Source organism: Triturus cristatus, chromosome 2_1 (assembly GCF_964204655.1).
Source record: "Triturus cristatus chromosome 2_1, aTriCri1.1, whole genome shotgun sequence".
NCBI lineage: Eukaryota > Metazoa > Chordata > Amphibia > Caudata > Salamandridae > Triturus > Triturus cristatus.
The window spans coordinates 1,075,212,693-1,075,238,206 of NC_140581.1; the positions used below are offsets into that span (position 1 = coordinate 1,075,212,693).

Here is a 25,514-nt window from a genome sequence, read left to right on the forward strand (position 1 = left end):
GTGTCTCTCCTCACACTCCACGTGTCTCTCCTCACCCTCCACACGTCTCTCCTCACCCTCCACACGTCTCTCCTCACCCTCCACACGTCTCTCTGCTCACCCTCCACACGTGTCTCTGCTCACCCTCCACACGTGTCTCTCCTCACCCTCCACGTGTCTCTCCTCACCCTCCACACGTCTCTCCTCACCCTCCACACGTCTCTCCTCACCCTCCACACGTCTCTCTCCTCACCCTCCACCTCACCCTCCACACGTGTCTCTCCTCACCCTCCACACGGGTCTCTCCTCACCCTCCACGTGTCTCTCCTCACCCTCCACGTGTCTCTCCTCACCCTCCACGTGTCTCTCCTCACCCTCCATGTGTCTCTCCTCACCCTCCATGTGTCTCTCCTCACCCTCCATGTCTCTCCTCACCCTCCACGTGTCTCTCCTCACCCTCCACGTGTCTCTCCTCACCCTCCACGTATCTCTCCTCACCCTCCACACGTGTCTCTCCTCACCCTCCACACGTGTCTCTCCTCACCCTCCTCCTCACCCTCCACATGTGTCTCCTCCTCACACTCCACATGTGTCTCCTCCTCACGCTCCACATGTGTCTCCTCCTCACGCTCCACATGTGTCTCTCCTCACGCTCCACATTTGTCTCTCCTCATGCTCCACATGTGTCTCTCCTCACCCTCCACTCGTGTCTCCTCACCCTCCACTCGTGTCTCCTCACCCTCCGCCTCACCCTCCACATGTGTCTCCTCCTCACCCTCCACATGTCTCCTCCTCACGCTCCACATGTGTCTCTCCTCACCCTCCACACGTGTCTCTCCTCACCCTCCACACGTGTCTCTCCTCACCCTCCACACGTGTCTCTCCTCACCCTACACGTGTCTCTCCTCACCCTCCACACGTGTCTCTCCTCACCCTCCACACGTGTCTCTGCTCACCCTCCACACGTGTCTCTCCTCACCCTCCACACATGTCTCTGCTCACCCTCCACACGTCTCTCCTCACCCTCCACACGTCTCTCCTCACCCTCCACACGTGTCTCTCCTCACCCTCCACATGTGTCTCTCCTCACCCTCCACGTGTCTCTCCTCACCCTCCACGTGTCTCTCCTCACCCTCCACACGTCTCTCCTCACCCTCCACACGTCTCTCCTCACCCTCCACACGTCTCTCCTCACCCTCCACACGTCTCTCTCCTCACCCTCCACCTCACCCTCCACACGTGTCTCTCCTCACCCTCCACATGTGTCTCTGCTCACCCTCCACACGTGTCTCTCCTCACCCTCCACACGTGTCTCTGCTCACCCTCCACACGTGTCTCTGCTCACCCTCCACACGTCTCTCCTCACCCTCCACACGTCTCTCCTCACCCTCCACACGTCTCTCCTCACCCTCCACACGTCTCTCCTCACCCTCCACACGTGTCTCGCCTCACCCTCCACACTTGTCTCTGCTCACCCTCCACACGTGTCTCTGCTCACCCTCCACATGTGTCTCTCCTCACCCTCCACGTGTCTCTCCTCACCCTCCACACGTCTCTCCTCACCCTCCACACGTCTCTCCTCACCCTCCACACGTGTCTCTGCTCACCCTCCACACGTGTCTCTGCTCACCCTCCACACGTGTCTCTCCTCACCCTCCACGTGTCTCTCCTCACCCTCCACACGTCTCTCCTCACCCTCCTCCTCACCCTCCACATGTGTCTCCTCCTCACGCTCCACATGTGTCTCCTCCTCACGCTCCACATGTGTCTCCTCCTCATGCTCCACATGTGTCTCTCCTCACGCTCCACATTTGTCTCTCCTCATGCTCCACATGTGTCTCTCCTCACGCTCCACATGTGTCTCTCCTCACCCTCCACGTGTCTCTCCTCACCCTCCACACGTCTCTCCTCACCCTCCACATGTGTCTCTCCTCACCCTACACGTGTCTCTCCTCACCCTACACGTGTCTCTCCTCACCCTACACGTGTCTCTCCTCACCCTACACGTGTCTCTCCTCACCCTCCACGTGTCTCTCCTCACCCTCCACGTGTCTCTCCTCACCCTCCACGTGTCTCTCCTCACCCTCCACGTGTCTCTCCTCACCCTCCACGTGTCTCTCCTCACCCTCCACGTGTCTCTGCTGCACGCCTCACACTGCTGCACGCCTCACACTGCTGCACGCCTCACACTGCTGCACGCCTCACACTGCTGCATGCCTCACACTGCTGCACGCCTCACACTGCTGCACGCCACACACTGCTGCATGCCGCTGCACGCCACACACTGCTGCACGCCTCACTCTGCTGCACGCCACACACTGCCACACACTGCTGCACGCCACACACTGCTGCACGCCGCACACTGCTGCACGCCACACACTGCTACACGAAACATTGCTGCACGCCACACACTGCTGCATGGCACACACTGATGCAACCGGCACACTGCTGCACGCCACACACTGCTGCACACTGCTGCATTACTCACTGCTGCATGCTGCACGACACTGCTGCACGCAGCACACTGCTGCACGCCGCTGCATGCCACAGTCCTGCATGCCTCACACTGCTACACGAAACACTGCTGCACGCCGCACACTGCTGCACGCCGCACACTGCTGCACGCCGCACACTGCTGCACTCCACACACTGCTTTTATGCGAGTTTATGCTACTGACATTGTAAATGACAATGCCTTTTATTTGTTTTAAAACCAAAACATAAATAAAAGGCATTGTAATTTTACAATGCCAATAGCTCAAACTCTTAAAAATGCGAGACCTATTGCATTGCAAATGCTTGTTTTAGATCTCGCCTGACCCAGCGCTTGTGCTGGTCTGGCGAGACTTAAAGTAAGGGCTTCAAAAAATGCTACCGCCGGCCATAGCTTCCAGTGCATGTGCGCGGGCGCGTGCTTAAGCAGAGGCGCCATATGGCATGATTACTGCTATGCACGCACCACTCGTGCACATGCACTGCAAGATGTGGCCAACGGTAGAATAAGCGGGCGCTTGCTTTTTTTTTCTGTTTATTACTTCTATGTAGTAATGGCGGCACTCGTGCTTTAGCTTAAACATCTTAGGCTAAAGTCGGGTGCTGAGATTGCTTCAAATGTAAAGACATAGACAATTCTTTACTTTTGAAGCAATCTCGGCACCCAACTTTAGCTTAAGATGTTTAAGCTAAAGCACGGGTGCCGCCATTACTACAGAGCAGTAATAAACAGAAAGAAGCATTGGTATAGCCAATAGGTCTCGCTTTTGGGACCTTATACGTATTTAGTTATGCAACTGTTGCATGGCTAAACACTTATAAGGTCCCAAAGGCGAGACCTATTGGCTATGCCAATGCTTGTTTCTGTGGCCATAACAGCATTGTGTGGTGCTGGACAAATGGCCTTATTTTTCAGTGGCTGACATGGTCTATATCTTGAAACTAACTGCAAACCAGTCTCAGAATAAGTAAATCCTACGTGAGGTAATCTCGTTTGAGCCCCTCCACGTCGGCGGCGGTGCTGGTATTCCTGGAGAGACAAGACCACCAACATGCCAAAAACCTGATGTGGGAAAGTAATCCCTCATCAGTGATCAGAGAGGCGGAAACGTCCAAGATGGACTGATTCCTGGCCCACCACGCCACACTGTGTTCTCAGCTCTTCGTAGGTTCAGTTTTAGGAATGAGGTGCTTTGAGCTTGTAAGAGCCAGACCGGAAGTGGTGCAGGGCCGGTGCTGTCATAAGACCGAGAAGGCACGTGCCTGGGGCAGCAGAGGGAGGGGAAGTGCAGACAACTGCAATAGTTCACTCTATTCTTAAGTCATGAAATGTAAACCCGGTGGCTTGCTAAAAGAGGGAAAAAGCATTGACATAGCCAATAGTTCTCACCTTTGGGACCTTATAGGTGTTTAGCCATGCAACAGTTGATGTTGTTGCACCAAGGATATTGTGCTGCATAACTAAATACTTATAAGGTCCCAAAAGCGAGACCTATTGGCTATGCCAATGCTTGTTTATCTGGGCCTGTGCATTTGCTGCTATTTCCACTTTCTTTGCTTTATAAACAAAACTTTATCGAGAACAAGAGGCACAGTTATTTGACTGACTATAACTGAAAGCTTGCGTCAGCTCTGTTGCAAGCAAAATGCTTAGGGGTTGATGCAGGTGTTAGTTGAGTCTGTAAGGATTTGCGGAGGGAGATATTATGATGTGTTGCTTTGGGGAACAGTTCAATGTTATAATTGCGAATCCATGCACCAAACCTCCAATCCCCCACAGCATATTTTCCAATGTCCATGGTATTTGAATACAATTCAAGCTATACATCTAATGAGAAACATAAAACTACAAATCCCAGCATGCAAATATCGGCCACCCAAAAAGAGAAGAGTAGCACAAGTCACATGGCGTTCTTCCCTGGGTCATCTTTACGTTGCGAGAGAAGCATTTCAGGACTGGAGTGCATGAACACAGGTGGCAAATTGGGGCGTAGCTGTCAGAGGCGTAGCTTCCATTCTCTCAACAGGTGTAGTGGTACTTGTGCACAGAAGTCTGATGAGGCAACTAAACTGACCTGATAATTAGTGTATTTTAATCATTCACACAGTAACCAGGGGACATTTTTCCTTCCCTTATGCTAGGGCCCATGACACACTGGTTACCCTATTGGTAGATGTACAAATAGAAGGTACATTGCGCAGGCACTGATGGTAGTACGGGAAATAAAATTATATCATTAGTGCTGATGTTGCAAAAATACACTGTTGGGGCACAGACAAATAGTGGTATCACAACCACAATATTATCACTCAGGATTTACTTGGATTCCAACAGTCTGTTTTTCAGCCGCTAGATGGCAATGTTGGTCTGCGGTTCATCTTGATGTCAATTTGACACCTGTTCCTCTAGTTACTGAGAGAAACAAGCATTTCCAATGTATTCGGTCTCGCCTTTGGGACCTTCTATGTATTTAGCTATGCAGCACATTACCCTGGGTGCTGAAACATTACTGTTCTTTAACATGAAGGGAAAGTAAGCACCAAACTGCGTGACACACCAGGTATGGGAACACTTGGAGAGAAATATTGCCTTTCCGCTCTGTTTTTAATATAAAAGCAAGGCCTTCGGTGGTCAAATCACTGAAAATACAAGATTTGAATAAAATATTATTGTCTACGGGTGCTCGTGGAAGACTATTTCTATTGACTGGAATATAGAGAATGCTATAGTGATTCTGGTATTATACTAACCGTTGCTGGTCGTTTTCTAGCAAGAAAGTTAAATAGTGGCAGTTGCCAGAAAAATTTAAAAAAAGAAAGTCCCTCAGCAGAAAGAAATTCTGGTAGTTTACTGACCTCTGCTGGTTATTTTCTATCAAGACAGTTAAATAGAGGCAGTTGAACAGAAAAAAGTCCCTAAGCGGAAGCAGACAAGTCCTAGGCCAGATCTCCAGAGCCCACAAAGTACATACACATATAAGTATGTACTAAAGAATATCCCAAAATATATACAAGAGGTCTTGAATGCTCAACCTAAAAACCGCAATAAGATAACACATTTGTGTAAACACAAATCTGACCGTGAACCGCAGAAGCCGCTGAAGACACCAATTGATAATCACTAGTTGCTGTTTGCTTGAAGTTTCTTGATTAAATTATAGTGCTGCCCATGCCCATGGTCCAAGTAATTTCAAAGATTTGAACCTCAAGACAGTACATGAAAATACAGAAACAAGTATGCATCAAACAAATACACAAATTATGAATAATTTATTTATTTCGCAAACAAATAAATGCTTTCAATGGGAAGGCTGGAGCTTTTCCAAATGTAGTTTTATTCATAAAAGAGGACATGATATGCTAGACTCCAACATATGACTTTATCTTTTTGCTCCTAATGCATGCTCTCTTTTTGTTGATGCATTGGAGGGCTCCAATTGAGGCCTCCAATTGCCCTGTACTTGTGCTGCTTCCGCCAATCACAATAAGGATACCAGCTTCATTTTTAGCCTTCAATTACAGAGTATTTTTCAATTTTGCTTTTTTATATGTATTTTCTAAATAGATGCGAACCCCCTGAAAAGGTGTTGTGGACCTCCAGGACTCCAGCCCCCCCATGTTAAGAACCGCGGCATTTCTGTTCTAGTCCTCTAACACTTGCATTGAACACTATTTATTAAATGCTGTTTTCACATTTTTGAAGCCTAAAATGAAAAAAAGCTAGTGAAATCGATTTTATTTGCATACTACTATAGCATATGTGCAGGGCCGGACTGGGAAAAGAAACTGGCCCTGGCAAACTGCTCAGCGACCCCCCTGGGATGAGGGGAAGTGCAGCCGAGCAGTTTTCGAGGGCCAGTTTCGGCCGATTTTGTTACAGGGGCCGATATTGCCGACCCCCTGTAACAAAAACAGCCCCCAGGGGCCCAAAACCGGCCCTTACCCTAGCGGCCTACCGGGGAAACGCCGGGTGCCCGCTTTGGCCAGTCCGGCCCTGCATATGTGTTTCTGAGTTTTGCACTCTGTGTTTTAGACTGCCTTCTGTTCATGTATAAATAATGTCAATTGGATTTTTAGGTACTTTATTCTTTAAAAAAAACATTTTTTAAAAGAAATTGATAGTTGTATATTCACATTTATTTTCGCACTCATTATGCCTATGTGGTGTACAGAAGCTTTTGCCAATATGGGTAGCACGCTACATGGTGTAGGATGTCTGATTGGAAGGGTGTTGTCTTTGTTTTGATCCTATATGGGAAGTGTTTCCATGTCGTGCACGATGCCTACCAAGGTGTGGTTATCTTGTTATGGGGTAAAGCACTTACCAGTGTGATGGATGGAGAAGTAGATAGACGGGCATGCATTTCATGGTTTTTGCTAAGCTGGCAGCGTCGATCAGCTCTACAGGTCCATTCATGGCATTTCCTATTTACACAATCCACTAAGTTGGTACCTCACTGTGTTTCCATTCTGAGATTTTAGTTTAAGGTCCTGAGTAGGCTTAGGTTGACGGGAGACATGGTCGGGAGATCTGCTGGCTTGGACATTATCTTCATCCCATGTATGATTGTCATTGTCAAATGTGAAGAAGCGGTCATAGTATAAAGTCAGCTGCAACATAAGCAGTGGACTACAAAAGATCAATCCCACTGGGCGAGGGACTGTCTTTGGGCAAACAAAATTTGGCATCAGAATGTCTACCATGATCGGGATAATCACTGAGCTGCCATCAATGGGGGAACCACAAAGCCGTCCAATATTAGGGGAGGCATCTCAAGACACGCCCCCTCGGCTGGCCACGCCCCCCCGCCGCGAATACAAATAGCGCGCGCCAGCTCAGGCGCTGCATTGCTAATTGGCTCCTGAGGCGGAAAGCCGGGAGCAGGGACATTTTAAAAATCGTATTGTGTGCATTTACTTAACGTGATTTTAAAACTGCTATCTACCCTCACCTGAATCTTGGCAGCTCAGAACAGCGCCTCGCGCTGCAACGAACTCTTCCCTCAGGCGCCATTCACGAGGGCGAGGCGAGACACGCCCCCTCGGCTGGCCACGCCTCCCCGCCGCGAATACAAATAGCGCGCGCCAGCTCAGGCGCTGCATTGCTAATTGGCTCCTGAGGCGGAAAGCCGGGAGCAGGGACATTTTAAAAATCGTATTGTGTGCATTTACTTAACGTGATTTTAAAACTGCTATCTACCCTCACCTGAATCTTGGCAGCTCAGAACAGCGCCTCGCGCTGCAACGAACTCTTCCCTCAGGCGCCATTCACGAGGGCGAGGCGAGACACGCCCCCTCGGCTGGCCACGCCCCCCCGCCGCGAATACAAATAGCGCGCGCCAGCTCAGGCGCTGCATTGCTAATTGGCTCCTGAGGCGGAAAGCCGGGAGCAGGGACATTTTAAAAATCGTATTGTGTGCATTTACTTAACGTGATTTTAAAACTGCTATCTACCCTCACCTGAATCTTGGCAGCTCAGAACAGCGCCTCGCGCTGCAACGAACTCTTCCCTCAGGCGCCATTCACGAGGGCGAGGCGAGACACGCCCCCTCGGCTGGCCACGCCCCCCCGCCGCGAATACAAATAGCGCGCGCCAGCTCAGGCGCTGCATTGCTAATTGGCTCCTGAGGCGGAAAGCCGGGAGCAGGGACATTTTAAAAATCGTATTGTGTGCATTTACTTAACGTGATTTTAAAACTGCTATCTACCCTCACCTGAATCTTGGCAGCTCAGAACAGCGCCTCGCGCTGCAACGAACTCTTCCCTCAGGCGCCATTCACGAGGGCGAGGCGAGACACGCCCCCTCGGCTGGCCACACCCCCCCCAACCTCCTCGCCCACTGGTATAAAGTATGTGTCTTGGGAGGAAGCGCAGCGGACGAGCGCAGCGGGCGCGACTTTTGCGCGCCGAAGGCGCGCCTAAGGCAAGCCCGTCTGCGCCCGTCCGCGACCGACCGGGACCAGGGGCCATACCCCCTGCCAGCCCCAGCACACCCGAGGTAACCATCATTCGCTATAACCGCACCGACCTACTAGCCCTACGTAAACCTATTGAAACATCAAATTGTATTCTAACCGGCCCAGGTCTATCCTACGGTCCCATCTCATGCCGTTCCTGTCATTGGACCAGCTTAGGTCAATCTCCAACGGATCTTCATATGACCCCCACCAACCCTCAGCATGAACTACAATGTTTATATTTTAATGCTAGATCACTACCCAAGCATGCACTTGACATATGGGATATCCTAACCTCTAAAACGCCAGATCTGGTTTTCGTCACCGAAACGTGGCTATCAGATGCCAGTGCCCCGGATCTAGCTAACGCTCTCCCCCCCAATTATAAAATAATAACACAAAACAGACAAAATAACAAAAAAGGAGGTGGAGTAGCCGTAATCTTTAGGGACCACCTAACTTGCCTAACGGATACAACTAATGCGGAGCCTGAGCATGAGCTATTACCATTTAGAATCCTCGCCGAGAATCATGTCATGCTAGCGGGTGCAGTCATCTATAATCCACCTGGACAACAAACTAACCTCAGTGCGAAACTATTGAACCAAGTACTCCCTTTGTGCCTAAAACACAAACACTACATGATCATCGGAGATTTTAACGTCCACTACGAAAATTCCAATGCCCCTGGAGTCGCTCAGCTTAAATACGACATGGAAATCCTCCAACTGAAACAACTGATCGACAACCCTACTCATACAGCAGGGCACACCCTGGATCTCCTCTTTACAAACATCGAGCGGACCACTCTCAAGGAAATTCTCCCCCTGTCATGGTCTGATCACTTTATGCTTTCATTTCTACTTGAACTTCCTGGCAAACCCGTAAAAATCAAATACTCCCCCCTCACCTCCAACAGAGTCTGGAAACTAATCAAAGACTCCAATTTCCAAAATCATTTTCACGTGACAGATGTCTCCCTTCCAGATAACGAACCTACTGGGAATAACGCCATCCGGCTAGAAACCAGCATCCGCCAAACATTAGACAAAATTGCACCCCTGCGAGACGTCAGAAAAAAAACAACCATCAACGAAAAATGGTACACCCCCTCCCTCAAGAGCCTTAAAAGGGAATGCCAAAAGATGGAACACCAATGGAGACAAGCGAAAAACCCCACAACCAGAGTCAATTACACTGCCAAAAGGAAACAATACATCCTTGCCATCCGAGAGGCAAAAAAGGCATCTTTCGTGCAACGAATCAACGAAAACCACAACTCGGCAAAAGAGTTGTTTAAAATTGTGAAGGAGCTTAGCAATCCATCCTGCACCTCGCAAAACCTTACCCCCTCGACAGAAGCATGCGAACGGATAAGCTGCTTCTTTTCTGAAAAAATCAATAAAATTTACTCAACTTTTACTCTCCCCCAAACCGTCCCTCCTCATGATAATTCTGACGCACGACCACCTACATCCGACAATGACAATGATCGCACAGACCTGGGCAACTCCCCTCGCTTATCCAACTTCCAACCGCTCTCTGAAGAGGAAGTACTAACAGTCCTTAGAGCAATAAAATCTGGCTCCCCCACAGACCCCTGTCCACACTTTGTATTCTCGGAAATTGCACCAACCTTATGCCCAATCATCACCAAACTTTTTAATCAATCCCTCACCTCTGCGTCTTTTCCAGACTGCTGGAAACACGCATCTGTAACCCCCCTCCTGAAAAAAGCTGGAGCCGATATTCTCAACCCAGAGAACTATAGGCCAATTTCACAACTCCCCTACCTCTCCAAAGCATTGGAGAAGATGGTTAACTCACAGTTATCCAAATATCTTGAGGACAACTTGCTTCTGGACCCTACCCAAACCGGCTTCAGATCCAACAATAGCACCGAGGCCACGCTGCTGGCAGTGTCGGACAGCGTCAGATGCATCACTGACCAAGGGGGCTCGGTGGCTCTGATACTGTTAGACCTGTCGGCAGCGTTCGACACTGTTTCACACAAATGCCTACTGAACATCCTCCGGTGCAAAGGTATACAAGGCACAGCGTTGCAATGGATCGAATCCTTCCTGTGCAACCGCACCCAGGCAGTGCACATGGGCCAATTCCATTCTGAACCCCGCCCCATCAGTTGCGGAGTCCCACAAGGGGCTTCCCTAAGCCCCACTCTCTTCAATGCCTATGTATCATCTCTGGCCGACATCGGGAGAAAGTGGGGCATCGGCATTTGCTCATATGCCGACGACACGCAGCTGATGGTGACCTTGGATGAAAGATCGGAGAAATTAGAAACAACTAAAAATAAACTCCACAGCTGCCTCTCCGAAATGGCCGACTGGATGCGTAATCACTGTCTTAAGCTCAACGCCGGAAAATCCGAAATTCTACTGTTCGGAGGAGCTAAACTATCATGGAATGATTCTTGGTGGCCACCGGCTCTGGGGACAGCCCCCGCCCCGAAACAACACGCCAGGAATCTGGGTGTCATGATGGATGACGCACTATCCATGAAGGACCACGTACGCACACTTTGGGGTAAGGGATTTGCAATCCTGAAACTCCTCGCCAAGATCTTCAAATGGATCCCACTGGACTGTCGTCGCACAATCACACAGGCCCTCCTAGTTAGCCGCCTGGATTACGGCAATGCTCTATTCGAAGGAATGAACGAGCAGTTGTTCTCTCGCCTCCAGGTCCTGCAAAACCAGGCTGCCAAGCTGGTATGTAACAAAGGCAAAAGGGACTCAGCATCGGCATGCTTAAAACAACTCCACTGGCTGCCGATGCGCCAGCGCGCCACATTCAAACTACTCTGTCATGCGCACAAAACCCTCCATAAAACAGGCCCTACTATCCTGCAAGGGAAAATTGAATTTTACATTCCAAACCGAAACTTAAGATCCACTAATTCAGCCCTAGCAAAACCCAGGCGTATCTACAAAACAAGAACAGGAGGACGAGCCTTCTCGCATTTGGCGGCCAAACGCTGGAATGAACTACCGGCGGATCTGAGACACACCACGAACCTCCTTGTATTCAGGCAAAAACTCAAAACTCATCTCTTCCCCAAATAATAAACCCCCGGTCCAAACCTCAGCAGCCCTTTCTCATTAAGCGCCTTGATATCCCTTGGGATGAATGCTGCGCTCTACAAATACCTCAAATAAATAAATAAATAAAAAATAAATTGCAACATTGCTCCACCAGCAGATCATGGATTCCAAGACATGATGGGAGCACACAAAAGAATCATCTAGTTCTATGGATGGAAGTTCACTTCTTTTTATTTAAAATGTTAGCCTCCTGGGGCCGTATTACGCATTTACATTGTTTGCGCCAGGCGCACCTTTAAAAGGTGCGCCAGGCACAAACAATGAAAGTGCGCCCTATTACGAAGAATGTCCTGGGGGCATCGCATTCACATGAAAACACGTAGCTGCTGCTTGCAGCCGCTCCGTGTTTTCACAGTGCGGGTGGCAACCCGCCTGCACTTTTGAATTGGATTAGAGATCCCCTTGCAGGCGGGTGCAGTCAGTGACTTCACCTGCCTGCAAGGGGATGTCTCGGGGATCCATGGGAACCCCTTTCCCCTCTCCAGATGGCTGCCATCAGGGGGCGCACTGACAGTTCTCCACCTTTTAGATGTTGCACTCTCAGTGTGCCTCATGATGGCTTCTTTGCCTTGGCACACAAGTCTGTAATAGGGTGCGGGCGTAGAGGCAAAGGGATTCCTCCATTTGCATAGGGCACGCCCCTATGCAAATGAGGGAACGTCCCCTGAAGGTAGCACTGGCGCTTTAAGTGTGCGAGCGCTATCGGTGTTACTGAAGGGAACGCACAAGCACCTGCGCCCACTTCTGTAATATTAGGTGCCCCGAGGTGCGCAAAGCTGGTGCAAACGCACGTCGCGCCCCCGGGCACTTACTGAAATACGCCCCCTGGTAGTATAAGTGTGCTATCAGAGGTCTATCTTCAAGGAGGATGTGTGGGTATCACATCCCCTGAAGATGTGCATTCTCAGGCTGGTAATGGAGTCCGAGGAACCCCCTAGATCAGATGCAGCGGTGTCTACGGCAGTTTTCACAGAGGACCATCAGCGCTCAATCCCTTAAGTGCATGAGTACCTTTATCGTTTGAAGTATTTGTTTAGACCAACCCCATCTTCACTGGCACACTCCAAAAGGAAAGGCAACAAAGTGCTTGATCAGCAAACATGGAAACATTGTGGCTCTTTAATGACCTTCTGCTTACTAACATTTTTTTATTTTAAAACTCTTCTCTTGCCTTTGTTCCATGAGAGATCTTTACCTATTGTTTACTTACTATTTAGTCATAGGTACTTGGAGTCTCAGCTGCACAAACCCAAAATATATTTGGCATGATGGGAAATGGAAAATAGGGGAAAATACCACCAGTCAAATAGTGTCCTGTTCTGCAACTCATGTTTTTGGGTAGGGTGGAGGTGGGTAGGTAAACAAAACTATGGAACGTATAATGTATGTTATTTTTTAAACCAAAAATATAAAATATCCTTATAGTCCTTAATGAGTCTTTCCACACTTTCACGGGGCAGTCATAGTCATGACCTTTATTTACTAAATAAATATGTAATTTTTTTTTACTTTTTCTGAATAAAAAGCCATTCTACCATTATTAGAAGACACCCTTTTCAAATGTGGGAGAACATTTTTGAGGAACTAGGAAGATGATCATTGTACACAGGTTTCTGTGCCCAACTTGCAATTGGAGGAGCAACTATAAAAAAATCAATATTGTAGTATACTGATATCTACTTTGGTATTTGCAGTCATGGGTTCTAATCCATATTTCAGCATGCTGGGCACTAGTCAGCAAATCGTTTTCTCTCTCTGTCCCTCAAATAATAAATACATGTAATAAAGAAAAATATATATAATGCAGAAATCAGTAATGCAGAACACTGTCTAGTATTGCCCCATTAGTAAGTTGCTTAGCTTCAGTGCTTAATTTGAGCTGGTGGTTTCCGGTGCTCAGCACTGGCACTTAATTATCAACACTGGTGCTTTTCTTGAGCACCAGTTAAGGACATATTAATTTAGGAGGGGATTAAGTGATTTGCCCAGAACCACAGGATGTTGAGCCGACAAAGAAACGCCAATGGCAGCTCTGGTCATTACGCCACATACTACCCCAACTTTCATGGTGAGTATTTAGTTCTGTCTTAGGTGCCACTAACAGGAGAAATGGAGTGCAAGCTGCCTCCTGACGAGTGCCCCGGTACTTGATATTATATATATATATATTTTTTTTACATATTAACCCCTAGTTACCTTCCATCGCTTTGTTTTTTGTAACATGGTTTTAACTAGAACCAAAGCGCAGACATTTTCTAAGATCACCTCTCTCCTACATTGAGGTCCTTTCCTTCCCTCTGGAGTTTGTGATTTGTAGATTATATACACAATCCTGCAGCAGACTCTTAACCTTCTGAACTATGTCACTGGAATTAGAACTTGTAACATTCAGTGGACAGTTCATGTGGCATAAATCCTACAGGAAGAAGCACTCAACCTGTTCATTTAATAACCGTAACTATTAGTCCATAGAACGTTTTCAGGAGAGGATCTCTTTCCAATGTAGTGTTGTTGGGATCATAAGTAACGCCACAGCCAGTCTTCTTAAAATTGAAAAATGCTTTACTTAGATGACATATTAATCATAAAAGTGATATCAGCGCAGCCAATGCGTTTCATTCCCTTCTGGAACTTCATGAAGGCTGCAAAAATCCAGACACACCAAATTATAAATATGTATGCAATAATAGAAGCAATATAACCAAATGTATACAATTTGCTGTATGGGTCCTTCAAGAAAGGCTTATGGACTCTCCTGAAAAGTTGTATAAGTAATCTTGAATGCAAGTTGACTAAAACAAAGTATATAATCATACAGGAAAATGAATTCCTCATATGCAGTTCATACCAGATACCTCAATTTATGTTACAGATGCAATTTTCTGATAGTTCAGGTCTCCCAAATATCTTGTACATCAAACTTCAATCATATTAGACATTGTTACAACTTTCATTTATTCTCCTTATTAGATTTACATCTGTAGTCTTGAAGACACGATGTATTATGGATACCGTCTTCTAATACAAGCCTAAGGGCATGATTTAGATCATGGCAGACTGGTTACTCCTTCACAACGGTGACAGATATCCCGTCCGCCAAAATATAAATTCCATTATATCCTATGGGATTTATATTTTCCTGAGACTTAAGTAATAACGTTAGTTCTCAATATGCGCCCTGTTTTTCTATATGAAGGATGGAAAGACAAATCCCTGTTAACTAGCCACAGTATAGTGAAAAGGAAAAGCATAACATCCACACCAACACATGTGTTCATAATAAAGTGAAGGTATTTCCTGCATGTAACAAGACGAGTGGTTTCTAATGATACCAAAATACGTCACAATCTAGATTGACCATTTCTAGTTGGGCAAAACTTGTTAACAACTTAGAATTCAATATAAGCCTGACAACTGACCTAACTTTCAAGAGTTCCAAATCCCTATTAATTATCATAGTAATTTCTACAATATTTTTTCTGAAATCATAACATATTGTATGTAACTATTTCTGCAAGCCTTCAACCCTTTCTAATCATTAATTTATTTCATAAAAACATAGTCTCTATCATTTGTAGTTACTTTAAAGAAGATAACAACAAGTGAATATGAGGTACCCTAAACCAAATAAAAAGCTCTATTGCTAGATTATCAAAACACATTCATTGTATTATACATTGTTTTAAGCAAGTCAGGTGTACCAGAGCTCCGCTACCAAATGTATTAGTCTCCCAATGATTTCTAAACTTTCAAACAATGTGCTAGTGAATAATGTTTCCACAGAAATTCGGACACTCCCAGAACAATTTGGAGTCTGGAACTTTAGATCACATAAACTCCACAAGCATGGGACGAGACTGACGCCTTGAGCACGCTAGTTGGCCTCCTTGAATCTGTTCTGGCGGGAGGAAAGCTGAGCTTCCTTCAACTGGCTGGGCCTGGAGAGAAGCGGCATGTCATGTAACCTCCAAAAATGGGGTGGCTTGTGGGATGAAACTGCGGGCTTGTGCATGCTTTGTGAACCTGTTCCTGTTGGTAGGAAACCTGGGCTGGTTGTGATTGGCATGTGCCACAGACAGGGCTTTAAGTGGGCTGGGTCTGTCCGGGTCTGAGCACAGGCAGTTATTTTGAGGGGGCTTCTGAACTGGTCTCTATCGGGCTCTATTTTTGGGCCTCGCAGAGGTAGTCCGTTTTCTTTTTTTTTCTTGCACCAAACTTATTTTGCTCTAGCTGGAATTGCCAGGCTAGATCCTGAGGCCGTTGACCTATGTGCACGCTGTAGATCCTTCCATACTGATTTTTATCATACGATGTGGAACTGTGGGGAAGTATCACAGTTTAGGACAGAAAGTCCTCTCTTTAATTAATGACTTTTCAGGCACCTATCTCCGAGTCATTCTGAGTAAAGCTTTGTTTGTTGGGTAAGTTACCTAGAACTAAGGATAATAAAAAAACTTGTAATTTCATAGATTTAGCGCCTTATTTTTGGTAAGCGTAAGATTGCGATCCTGCAACCAGCCTCCAAACACACACGCCGCACCTGAGTACTTCAGAGGTCTTTAAAAGACCATTGGCTTGTTAATGAGGCTTTGTTGTTTTTCACCCCTTTGTAGAGCCCCTGCAGCTCCACTTTGCCTATTGCTTGAAGAATTAGCCCTCCCCTAAATGTTTTCTTAGCCCCCCCCTCTAAATTTGGCTCTACTTGCACCTCTGGGGGGGTGTATGGCGTTATCCATACATATCTTTATTTAGACCACGCCCCTATTTGGATAGGCCACGCCCCTTTAAGAGGTTTGCTCCGCCCCTTTTAGAGCACCCCCAGTGTTTTTTTCCCACTTAAAGCCCTGGCCACAGAGCAGTGGTAAGTTATGTGTCCTCTGTGAATGAGCTGGCTTGTGAAGCAAAATTGGGGCCCTGGGCATACTAGTTTACCTTCTCGGCTGGGGCTGTGGAGTAGTGGTGGAAGGTCTCATCATTTCCGTGGGTGCACTTGCTGGAGGGGTGAGATCTGTACGGGGACTATCAGAACTGCTTTCCTCTCAGCTGCCATAAAGAGGCTCATCAGTAAAGAAACTTAACAAAAGCACTCAGTTAAGCTTTGTTTTATTTTAGCAGATGAAATGCTGAGCTCCTGTTAGTAGGCTTGTAAAGGACAATGCTGACCTAAAGCAGCTCTGTGTACACTTTTTTTTTTATCAACATGAGCTCTGGCAGACAGAAAATGCTGTAAGCATATGTAACAAGGATAATACTCAAAGTACATTACGTCCAGAGTTTTTTATCTCTGCAAAACTGATGAAAACAATATGGCTAGCGTGAAAAATTATACAATAGCTGCAGTAAGACTGTGGTTTATTGTTTAAACATAAAAGCTAAAATTTGGTCACACTTGGTCAGAAAGAGGAACAATGAAATGTGTTGAGCACCACTAAGGGCAGTAGTCCATGAATTATTCTTACAGTAGTGCTTTAGCACTGATGCTGCACATTTCCTCGTACGAAAATATACATTTCTTTATTTTCATGTGAAAAAAATTGAGGGGCAGATTTACAAGCCCCTTGCGACACTTTTACACCGCTGTTGCGTCACTTCTGTGACGCAGCAGCGGCATAAACCATGCGCCACGTTGCACCTTATTTACAACGTGCAAAAAGAACTATTGATGGACAGAATGCAGAACAATGTCATATATTCACCCCATTACAGAGATCTGGGCCTAAATCCATCGCTTTTTTGCTCACCATGCCATTCCAGTTTGGACCCAGCCATATGCAAGTCAGTCTTGACCCTGTGCCCAATGGGAACAGTCCAGCCCGAACTGCCAGGCCAGGTCCTCCCTGGACTGGAAACAAGCATCCTAGGACCGGTTTCGGGGTTTCACACCTCTTCAGCCAGGATAGCTTGATTCCAGTGGCATGGAGAGCATTGGAATGACGTCTGAGCATACCCTTCCCACTCGGGGTGACAAAGGCAAAAATAACTATTGATGGACAGAATGCAGAACAATGTCATATATTCACCCCAATACAGAGATCTGGGTTTCACCCCTCTTTAGCCAGGATAGCTTGATTCCAATTGTGTGTCTTTTGCTTTCTCGCCCTAAGTGCGCCGGGTATGCCTAGACGTAGGTCCCGGGCTCACTGTGCCACTGGATTCAAGCTTATCCTGGCTGAAGAGGGGTGAAACCCCTAAACCGGTCCTAGAATGCTTGTTTCCGTTCCAGGGAGGACCTGACTTGGCAGTTTGGGCTGGACTGTTCCCATGAGGCACAGGGTCAAGACTGATTTGCATATGGCCAGGTCTAAACTGGGGTGGCATGGTGAGCAAAAGAATGATGGATTTAACCCAGATCTCTTGACTGGGTGAGAATGTTTTGATTTGTTCTGCATTCCGTCCAACAATTGTGTGCCTTTTCATTTACAACGTGACGCTTCTAGGGAGATGTGTCACGTTGTAAAGTCCTGCGCCACATGAAACCTGCGTTAGGTTCCATGTGGGCGTTTCCTGCACATGGTGGGCGTTTTTCACTAAGTCACTTTTCCGTCCATGCTGCATCAAAACCCTTCTTGAAGCAGGCGTAAGGAGTGACGCAGCATGTTAGGCATATGGCGCCCCCGAGCATTGCTGGAGTTGCGTCGGGCCTGCAACACGACTCCAGCAATGCGCCGCCCTTACGCTATCAGATGCAACATGCATCGCCCTATCCTTGCACCACTAGGGTGCCGCATTGTAACTGCGATGCATTTGTGGTGGCGCAGGGAGGGAATTGCATGTCGCATCTTTTCTGGGGCATCCCTGCTGATTTGCAGAGATGCGCCAGAACACGTAAATCTGCCCCTGAGTGCTTTTGGAAATCTGCGATTATGGCAAGTTTCCCGGTGGGATCTGGAAATGAGTTCCCAAAAGTTTGAAATCTGCACCCATGCAGCGTCAGAGTCCTGTCTGTTTTGTGAATGGTGCCAAAAATGTTTCTTTCTTTATACAACAGTTCAGTAAGAGACAATGTCTTGTTCAATTGATTGGCAAAGTGACTTATTTATATGCGTTTTAATACAACTGGATTCAATACTATAAATATTTCATTTTGTTTTTGTACAGCTTGTGGCCACAGGAATTTGTCGGACAGATGATCACGTTTTGAGGGGTGCTCTGGAAGGGATTGACTTTCCAGTAATCTTGGGTCATGAAGGAGCTGGAATTGTTGAAAGTGTTGGAGAAGGAGTGACTGACTTAAAACCAGGTTTGCTGTTAAATTCTGTCATTGTTATTGCCTTGTAACATACTAGAGGTTAATCAACATTGCCTTGTTTAAGAGGGAGATGCTGGTCAAATGATCATATTGGCAGGATTATGGGGAAAGGAAAGCAAGAGCTAGGTCGGGGTTGGGGGAGGTAATTCTTTAACAAAATACTCAAGGTAAAACAGCCTGAAAATATTCCGAATTTTACTCATAAAACCTGGGAGCTTTTATAGCCAGGCTTAGGTACCTCTTCTGGTTTGTGTTACCATCTATCAAGTCATTCAATGCTCTATGATAGAATAAATACAGTGGTTCTCACGCATGAAAGACACTGAGGGCCTGTTTTTGATGTCGGCCGGAGGCAACATCTCGCAATTACGATGTGACCGCACATCGTGCGGTCTCAGACTCCAATTTCCCTATAGGAGCTTGTGCGGCAGTCGTAAACCGGCCTCACACACAACCTCCCATAGAGAAATGGAAGTTGCTGTAAATCCCTGCACCGTGTGGCAGGCACCAACTAACGCATTATAACTAACTATATCTAACTGGAGGCTGTGGAGGAAAGGGGGTCCTGCTAGGAGCCCCCAAAGTCGCTTTCCGACAGGCTTTCCATGTCGGGAAGCCTAACATGGAAAGCTTGTCAGAAACCCACATCCTAATCCCGACGGCGGAAACGCCGTTTGTAAGGGATTATGTGGTGGTTCCGACTGGCTGACGGGCTCCGTGAGCCCGTCGGAAGCCAGTCAGATTGACCGTCTGGTTTCAAATCCGACCGCCGTCAGTGTAATACAGCGGGTGGAGTTGAAACCTTGGATGTCGGTCGGAAAGCCTCCAATGACATCCAAATGAGGGCCTAGGTCTCCTCACTGCTGTTCAGCAACCAGCTGAAATATCTAATTCGCACTCCTAGGGAATGAAGCTTTGCCCTGTTTGCCTCAAGCAAATCTTTGCTATAGGCTTTTCTTTTAAAGCAGGAATCTGCCTAAAAGAAAATGTTTATCTGAGCAATAGAGAGCGAAGAAAACCATTTCACTTGTAAAATGGCTGAACCAATAAGATACAGGTCTCTTTGTTACTATTCATGTAGAGCAAACGTGCTTATAAATTCAAAGAACATTTGTAGGAAGGTGGATATCTGACTATGGTTACCCCCAAATTTTTGCCTAGTGTCTAGCTGGTTTTTCGACTTAGTTGGCCTGAGATCCTGCTATTCAGGATCTCAGCCTGGCTGTTCTCTCTTTAAAATGGACTCCATGTACCCTAGGTACATACCCAATTGGTTGGATCACCCTGTCAGCCCCTGTACCAGTGTACACTAGGTACCCAGGGCATTGGTGTACCCAAGGCCTGCCAGGGGCTGAAGCATGTATTATGCCACCCCAGGCTTGGCCTAACAATCTGACACAACTGGCTGATCACTCAGCTGGGGTAAGTTGGTGTAATCACCTCTTACTTAGGTGTAGTATACCTATACCTAACCTTAAATGGGACACCTGGTAACCTATAAGTCACTCCTATGGCAGGCCTTAACAATCCTGAAGGCAGAGTGCTTGGTTCCATGTGAGATGGTGCTCTGGCATGAGCTGAGCCTGTCTGCAGTGGTCGGAACAACTTCCTTCTACTGTTTCCAGATATCGTCATACCATATACTCTTAAGTGCATTATGAACCTCGCGGTTAAATGCTATCTTTGGTTTGGCTTTATCAAAACATGTCGAGTAAGGTGTCATACGAATTGGAATACTAACCCCTCGCCAATTCTGGCGACGGGGTTAGCATTCCACCCTTCTAGAGGGACACGACATGTACAGTACCTGAAACCCGGGTAAAATCAGACATAGCCTCAGCTCCACAAAATGGATGCTGCCACCACAGACACAAGTCTGCCCTCCTGCTGCTGGGAGTCCTTCCAGCTTGGGAGGTGTGGACAAAGGGTTTCCTGCCAGGGGAGGTGCGTGCACCACCCCAGACAGGATTTTGTGTATTGGTCAGGTAGGGCTTGAAAGAAACCAGACATGCCTGTGGCTCACAAGGAGCCTCGGTGCATATGCCAGTTCAAATCGGTCCTGGGGCACACCAGTCCCGGGCCTGGGGCGAGCTGGACAAAGGATTGGGGGTGTAACCACCCCCCTTCCTGGTCCCACCCATAGGGAGGGACCTAGCAGGTAGTCCGGCCCCTAGAATCCGCTTAAAGGTAGGAGCTGTGTCCTAAGACTTCAGACATCCTGGAATCAACTTAACACTAAGAAGAAGATGGGAACTTCGACGCTCTGCTGCACGGAGGACTGAAGCCAATCTCCCCTGTGGTCAGGGAGTGACCACCTTGCTAACGCAAGCACCATCCAGCGAATCAACGTCTGCTTTGCCGCCGCCTCCCGCCGGAGCCCGAGCCCAGAGACTAACAAGACCTGGACCTCCAGACCTCTCACCGTCCGATCCACAGTCCCTGAAAAGAGGAGACCCGTGGAGGCACCGAGACACGTGGAGCCAGCCATCTTGAAACGACCACGACAAGCTGACAAGTGCAACAACCGAGGCCCCCTCCAAGTTGTGCTTTGGGATCTGAGAAGCCCAACATCCGAGCAGCATCTGCACCAAAGGTGAGCCCTCCAGCATCTCCACGATCTGCGTGGGGCCCTTCTGCATTTTGCCACTCGACGCGCCTACCCGGTTGCTGGCCCGCTGGCTAGTAGCCATCTTGGCGACGAACTTTACGAAATACACCGCTGGTCTGGTTGCTCCAGACTGGCCCTTGCTCCCCTCCAAAGGAGCAGTTCTTCTGACCTTGCTGGTCAGAACCATCAGCTTATTTCATCTCCTACAACAATTGCTTTTGCCAAGGCTTGTTTGCTTCGATCAAGTCGCCGACACCGCCGACAGCGAGAGCCTGCATGGGACAGCTCGTGAACCGACTCCTGGACGTCGTCGACCTCCAGGGACCACGTGGCTGCAGAGACAAGCTACACCTTTCTTCCTGTTTGCACCCGACATCGCCTGGTACCCACCTGGTGCCACGCCGGTCACTGGCTAGTGACTGTGAGCACTGTCCCCTCTGCTTACAGGTCTTCAACATCTCTGATCCACTCTTGGATCCACTGCATCTCTCCCGGACCGACCGCCTGCAGCATCTTTGTCTTCAGGCTCCACGGAACAGATAGAAGAAACCCGACGCACTTCGAGGCCTATGCACCCGCTTCCTGTGGGTGAGGTAAAGCTGGCACACCTGTGCCCAAGTGTAGTATTACATCTCTAGTGCCTGTGTTCCAAATCTTGAGTTCCTAGTCCATCCGGAAGATCCTCTTTGCAGTAACTTTGTACTTTTTACGCACCCATTGAAACCTATGGGAGCACGCGTGTGACTATTTGCTCTGCACACGCCACCCGTGGACCTCCTGGTCACTAACTGAAGTTAGCTCCTTGTAGGCCCAGCGATTCTAGAGGCCCTAGGCCTTTTCCCTTTTCTGTTCGTGGTACTTATACCACTATTTTAGTATATGGTTTTAGCGGCCACCAGGGCCTATCCATATAAAGTGCAACTTCTGTGTATTCTACTGTAATCTTGTTTGACGATTTGTGCTCCTGTGCTCATAAAGAGACTAGGGGTTACTTTGAGAAATAAATACATATATATTTTGAATATATATCTGTGTGGTGTCCTTTCATTGGTATAAAAGGGGGTTACATTTGGTAAAACAGCTGGCTTAACACGCTTCACGAGTTTAGCCTCAAAGACTGCTTAGCCTACGCTACCACTAGGGCAGCTAGTCCGAAAAGGTTGACTTACAACCACACCATAAGGGTTGCTTGGCATGGTACAAGGTGATCACTTTAACTAGTGAGCATCATATACCAGGCCAACTTCTCACAACATTTCTAACAATAAAACTGGACGATAATTTACCAGTATACCTGAAGCAAGGGTCCCCGGTGTCCCTTCCTGGATACCATTCATTGAGATCAGACCTTTTTCCTCTTTAATAGATCTCATTTGAACTAGCCAGAAAAGTATTTAAGAATGCACTTGAACATACAGAATCTGATACGCTGCATGGTTATGCAGAAAGGATCTAGATTAAAAAAATAGAATCACAGATTTAATTCAATTACTAGCTTTGAAATGAATAATATTTTAAAACACATGCACAAGGCACTTTAGAAAATGTCAGATAAAGCAATATTGGGTGGCTAAACCCAGTTGATATGGAGAGTATTGGTAGGACCATAATCAGAAAATTGTAACTTTACTTCAGTTTGGCTCTTTCAACATCTCTATTTTGTTTCATTTACCCAAAGTTGTTTACCAAGCTAACAATTTAGCATTGAATTATAGATTTCTGCATGTAGTTATCTGCATTTTCTAGGGTCCTCTGTTTGACATTAAATGAAATACTGTTTATAAGGCACTGCTGTGACCTCAAAGCTATCCTTCCCCTAGCCCACCCAATCCCAACAGATGGAACTCAAGCACCACTAATACACCAAAGCTGGAAGGAGCCATGTTTCCAAGCCTTTCCTGAAAGTCATTAAGTCATGACTTGCTCATAGTAATCTTTCTAACCGAAAAGGCACAACCTTCTATTCTGGCTTTCTGAAATTTTGCAATCCAAAGTAAGTTTACTTTTCAGGCTCACAAAGCTCTATGAGGTATATAGAGTTTAAATTACCTTTGCAGAAAACGAGGGCTGGTCTTATGAACTGTCCTAAACGTGATACGTATAGCCTTAAAAAGAATTCTCTCAGGTACAGGAGGCCAGTGTAGCTCAGCCAAGGCCCATGACAAAGATGAAAATCTGGACCAATCTGACGCTGATTTATCTTCCACCGCTGGAATTTGTGACTGAGGCTTAAGTAAGTAGGCAGGAGCGGCCAAGAAAAAGGAATTGCAACAGCCAAGTTGACTCAAAATGGCATTCTGAACTACCAGCGGCTGAGCTGATCTTGGAAGATACGGCAAAAGATTGCAAAAATTTCCCACTAAAGTAAAGCAAGTGGAGGATATCTTATTAAGATGAGCAGCAAGTGAGAGCTCAGTATCTAAGTGAACCCCCCAATTGCGCACTGATGAAGAGAACTCTGGCACCTCACTTGACATGCTAAGGCCAGAAATTGGATAGTAGAGAAGGCATTGGTTTTCCTGCTGAGCAATAAGGTTTTATCCCCGCCAAATTTTAAGGCATTATTAATAAGCCAGGCTGAAATTTCTTTCAAGCAATTATGATAATAGTCCAGAACCTCATGCTGGAGGTCATCACGTGTCAAAATAATGTCCAGTGTTTCATTTTTATGGACTTTCATTGAGTACCATAAATTTGAGTAATAGGAGCATGTTATTTAGAGCGCTTAGAAATGACGTAGGGCATGAACCACTATATAAAAACATTTACACTTTTGTTAACTGGCATTTCATATATTTTTCTTAGAAAAATCAAAGTAGCTCAATTATTTGTTATATCTTATCGGTATTAATTTTATATACAACAAACTAACGGAAATATCACATAATATGGAAATTTGGTCAATATGAACAGGGGAAACAAAAATGCATTGTAGAAATACACAGACAGAATCCTCAAAAATGAATAGTCATGAATGAAGATGGAAATGGGGACATAGATATATTCAAATTTCTTCAAGGAGGTTCAATAATAACAATTATTATAGAATAGCTTTGTGATAATTGCCCTTTGCTGTGGCCCAAAATTTAGATTGTTGTTTTTTTGGATTCTACTGTTACAATCAGTAGCTTATCCAATATTTGAGAAATCACACTTCCTAAGTGCTGGGGTATTTTCAAGTGTCATCTCTAGAACAGTAGATTCAACTTGTATGCTGTACCTGAGATGGGGGTTACCTAAAACACTTGTTTAGTGGAGAAGTATGAGCTTAACTAGATCATTACTTGGTAATTAAGTATATATGCATTCTTCATTGACCCAACATGTACAAAAACTTGTTACATCCATTCAAAGCACCCCAAATAGGTCAACATTCTTTCTATGGCATCGGTGAACCCACCTGGACAATGCTCAGGTGGTATCTTTCTGATTTCATGGGCCGAGGGTTCCCTAATAATATATGCGGCATCTGTTGTAACACCCAGAAAACCTTTAAATTAGGTAGGTCTCCAGATTTAGAGAATTCTATATCAATAGGCACGAGAAGCACAATCCATGCATAGTAGGAAACTTCATTCTGTTTCACAAGGACTTATCTGCAGTATTTTGGCCATTGACACTGGAGCCACCAAAATAAGACATTAACTTTCTAGTTGTTTAGATACCACTCCCTAGAAAAATAAGGTGTGGATAATTAAACCTTCTCTGATCAACATCAAGCCTAATCCCTCATCTTGGCAGTGAGATAAAACAAGCATTGGCATAGCCAATAGGTCTCGCCTTTGGGACCTTATAAGTGTTTAGCCATGCAACAGTTGCATAACTAAACACTTATAAGGTCCCAAAACCGAGACCTATTGGCTATGCCAAGCGGCCGTGCGGCCGCGAAAGTGAAAGTAATCGCGGTAAAAGCAGCGCGCGCCCGCGCACATGCACTGTAGCTCTAGGCTGGCCTGGTAGCACTTTTTGGAGCCCTCTCAATAAGTCTCGCCAGACCAGCGCATGCGCTGGGTCAGGCGAGACCTAAAAAACTACTAAAGGAGGATCTTGATATAATTCATTCTAAAAGATTGCAAGCCACAGTAGAGGCAATCTAAATGAGT

General features: G+C 46.6%; 1 protein-coding gene across 1 annotated transcript in view; it reads left to right on the forward strand.

Moving 5' to 3' along the window:
- Positions 1–25,514, forward strand: part of LOC146866380 (alcohol dehydrogenase 1A-like) — a 381,054-nt gene that overhangs the window by 112,558 nt on the left and 242,982 nt on the right. The window contains exon 3 of the mRNA XM_085636246.1: positions 18,653–18,794. Coding sequence (XP_085492372.1) covers positions 18,653–18,794 — 142 coding nt within the window. The remainder of the gene's footprint in view (positions 1–18,652; positions 18,795–25,514) is intronic.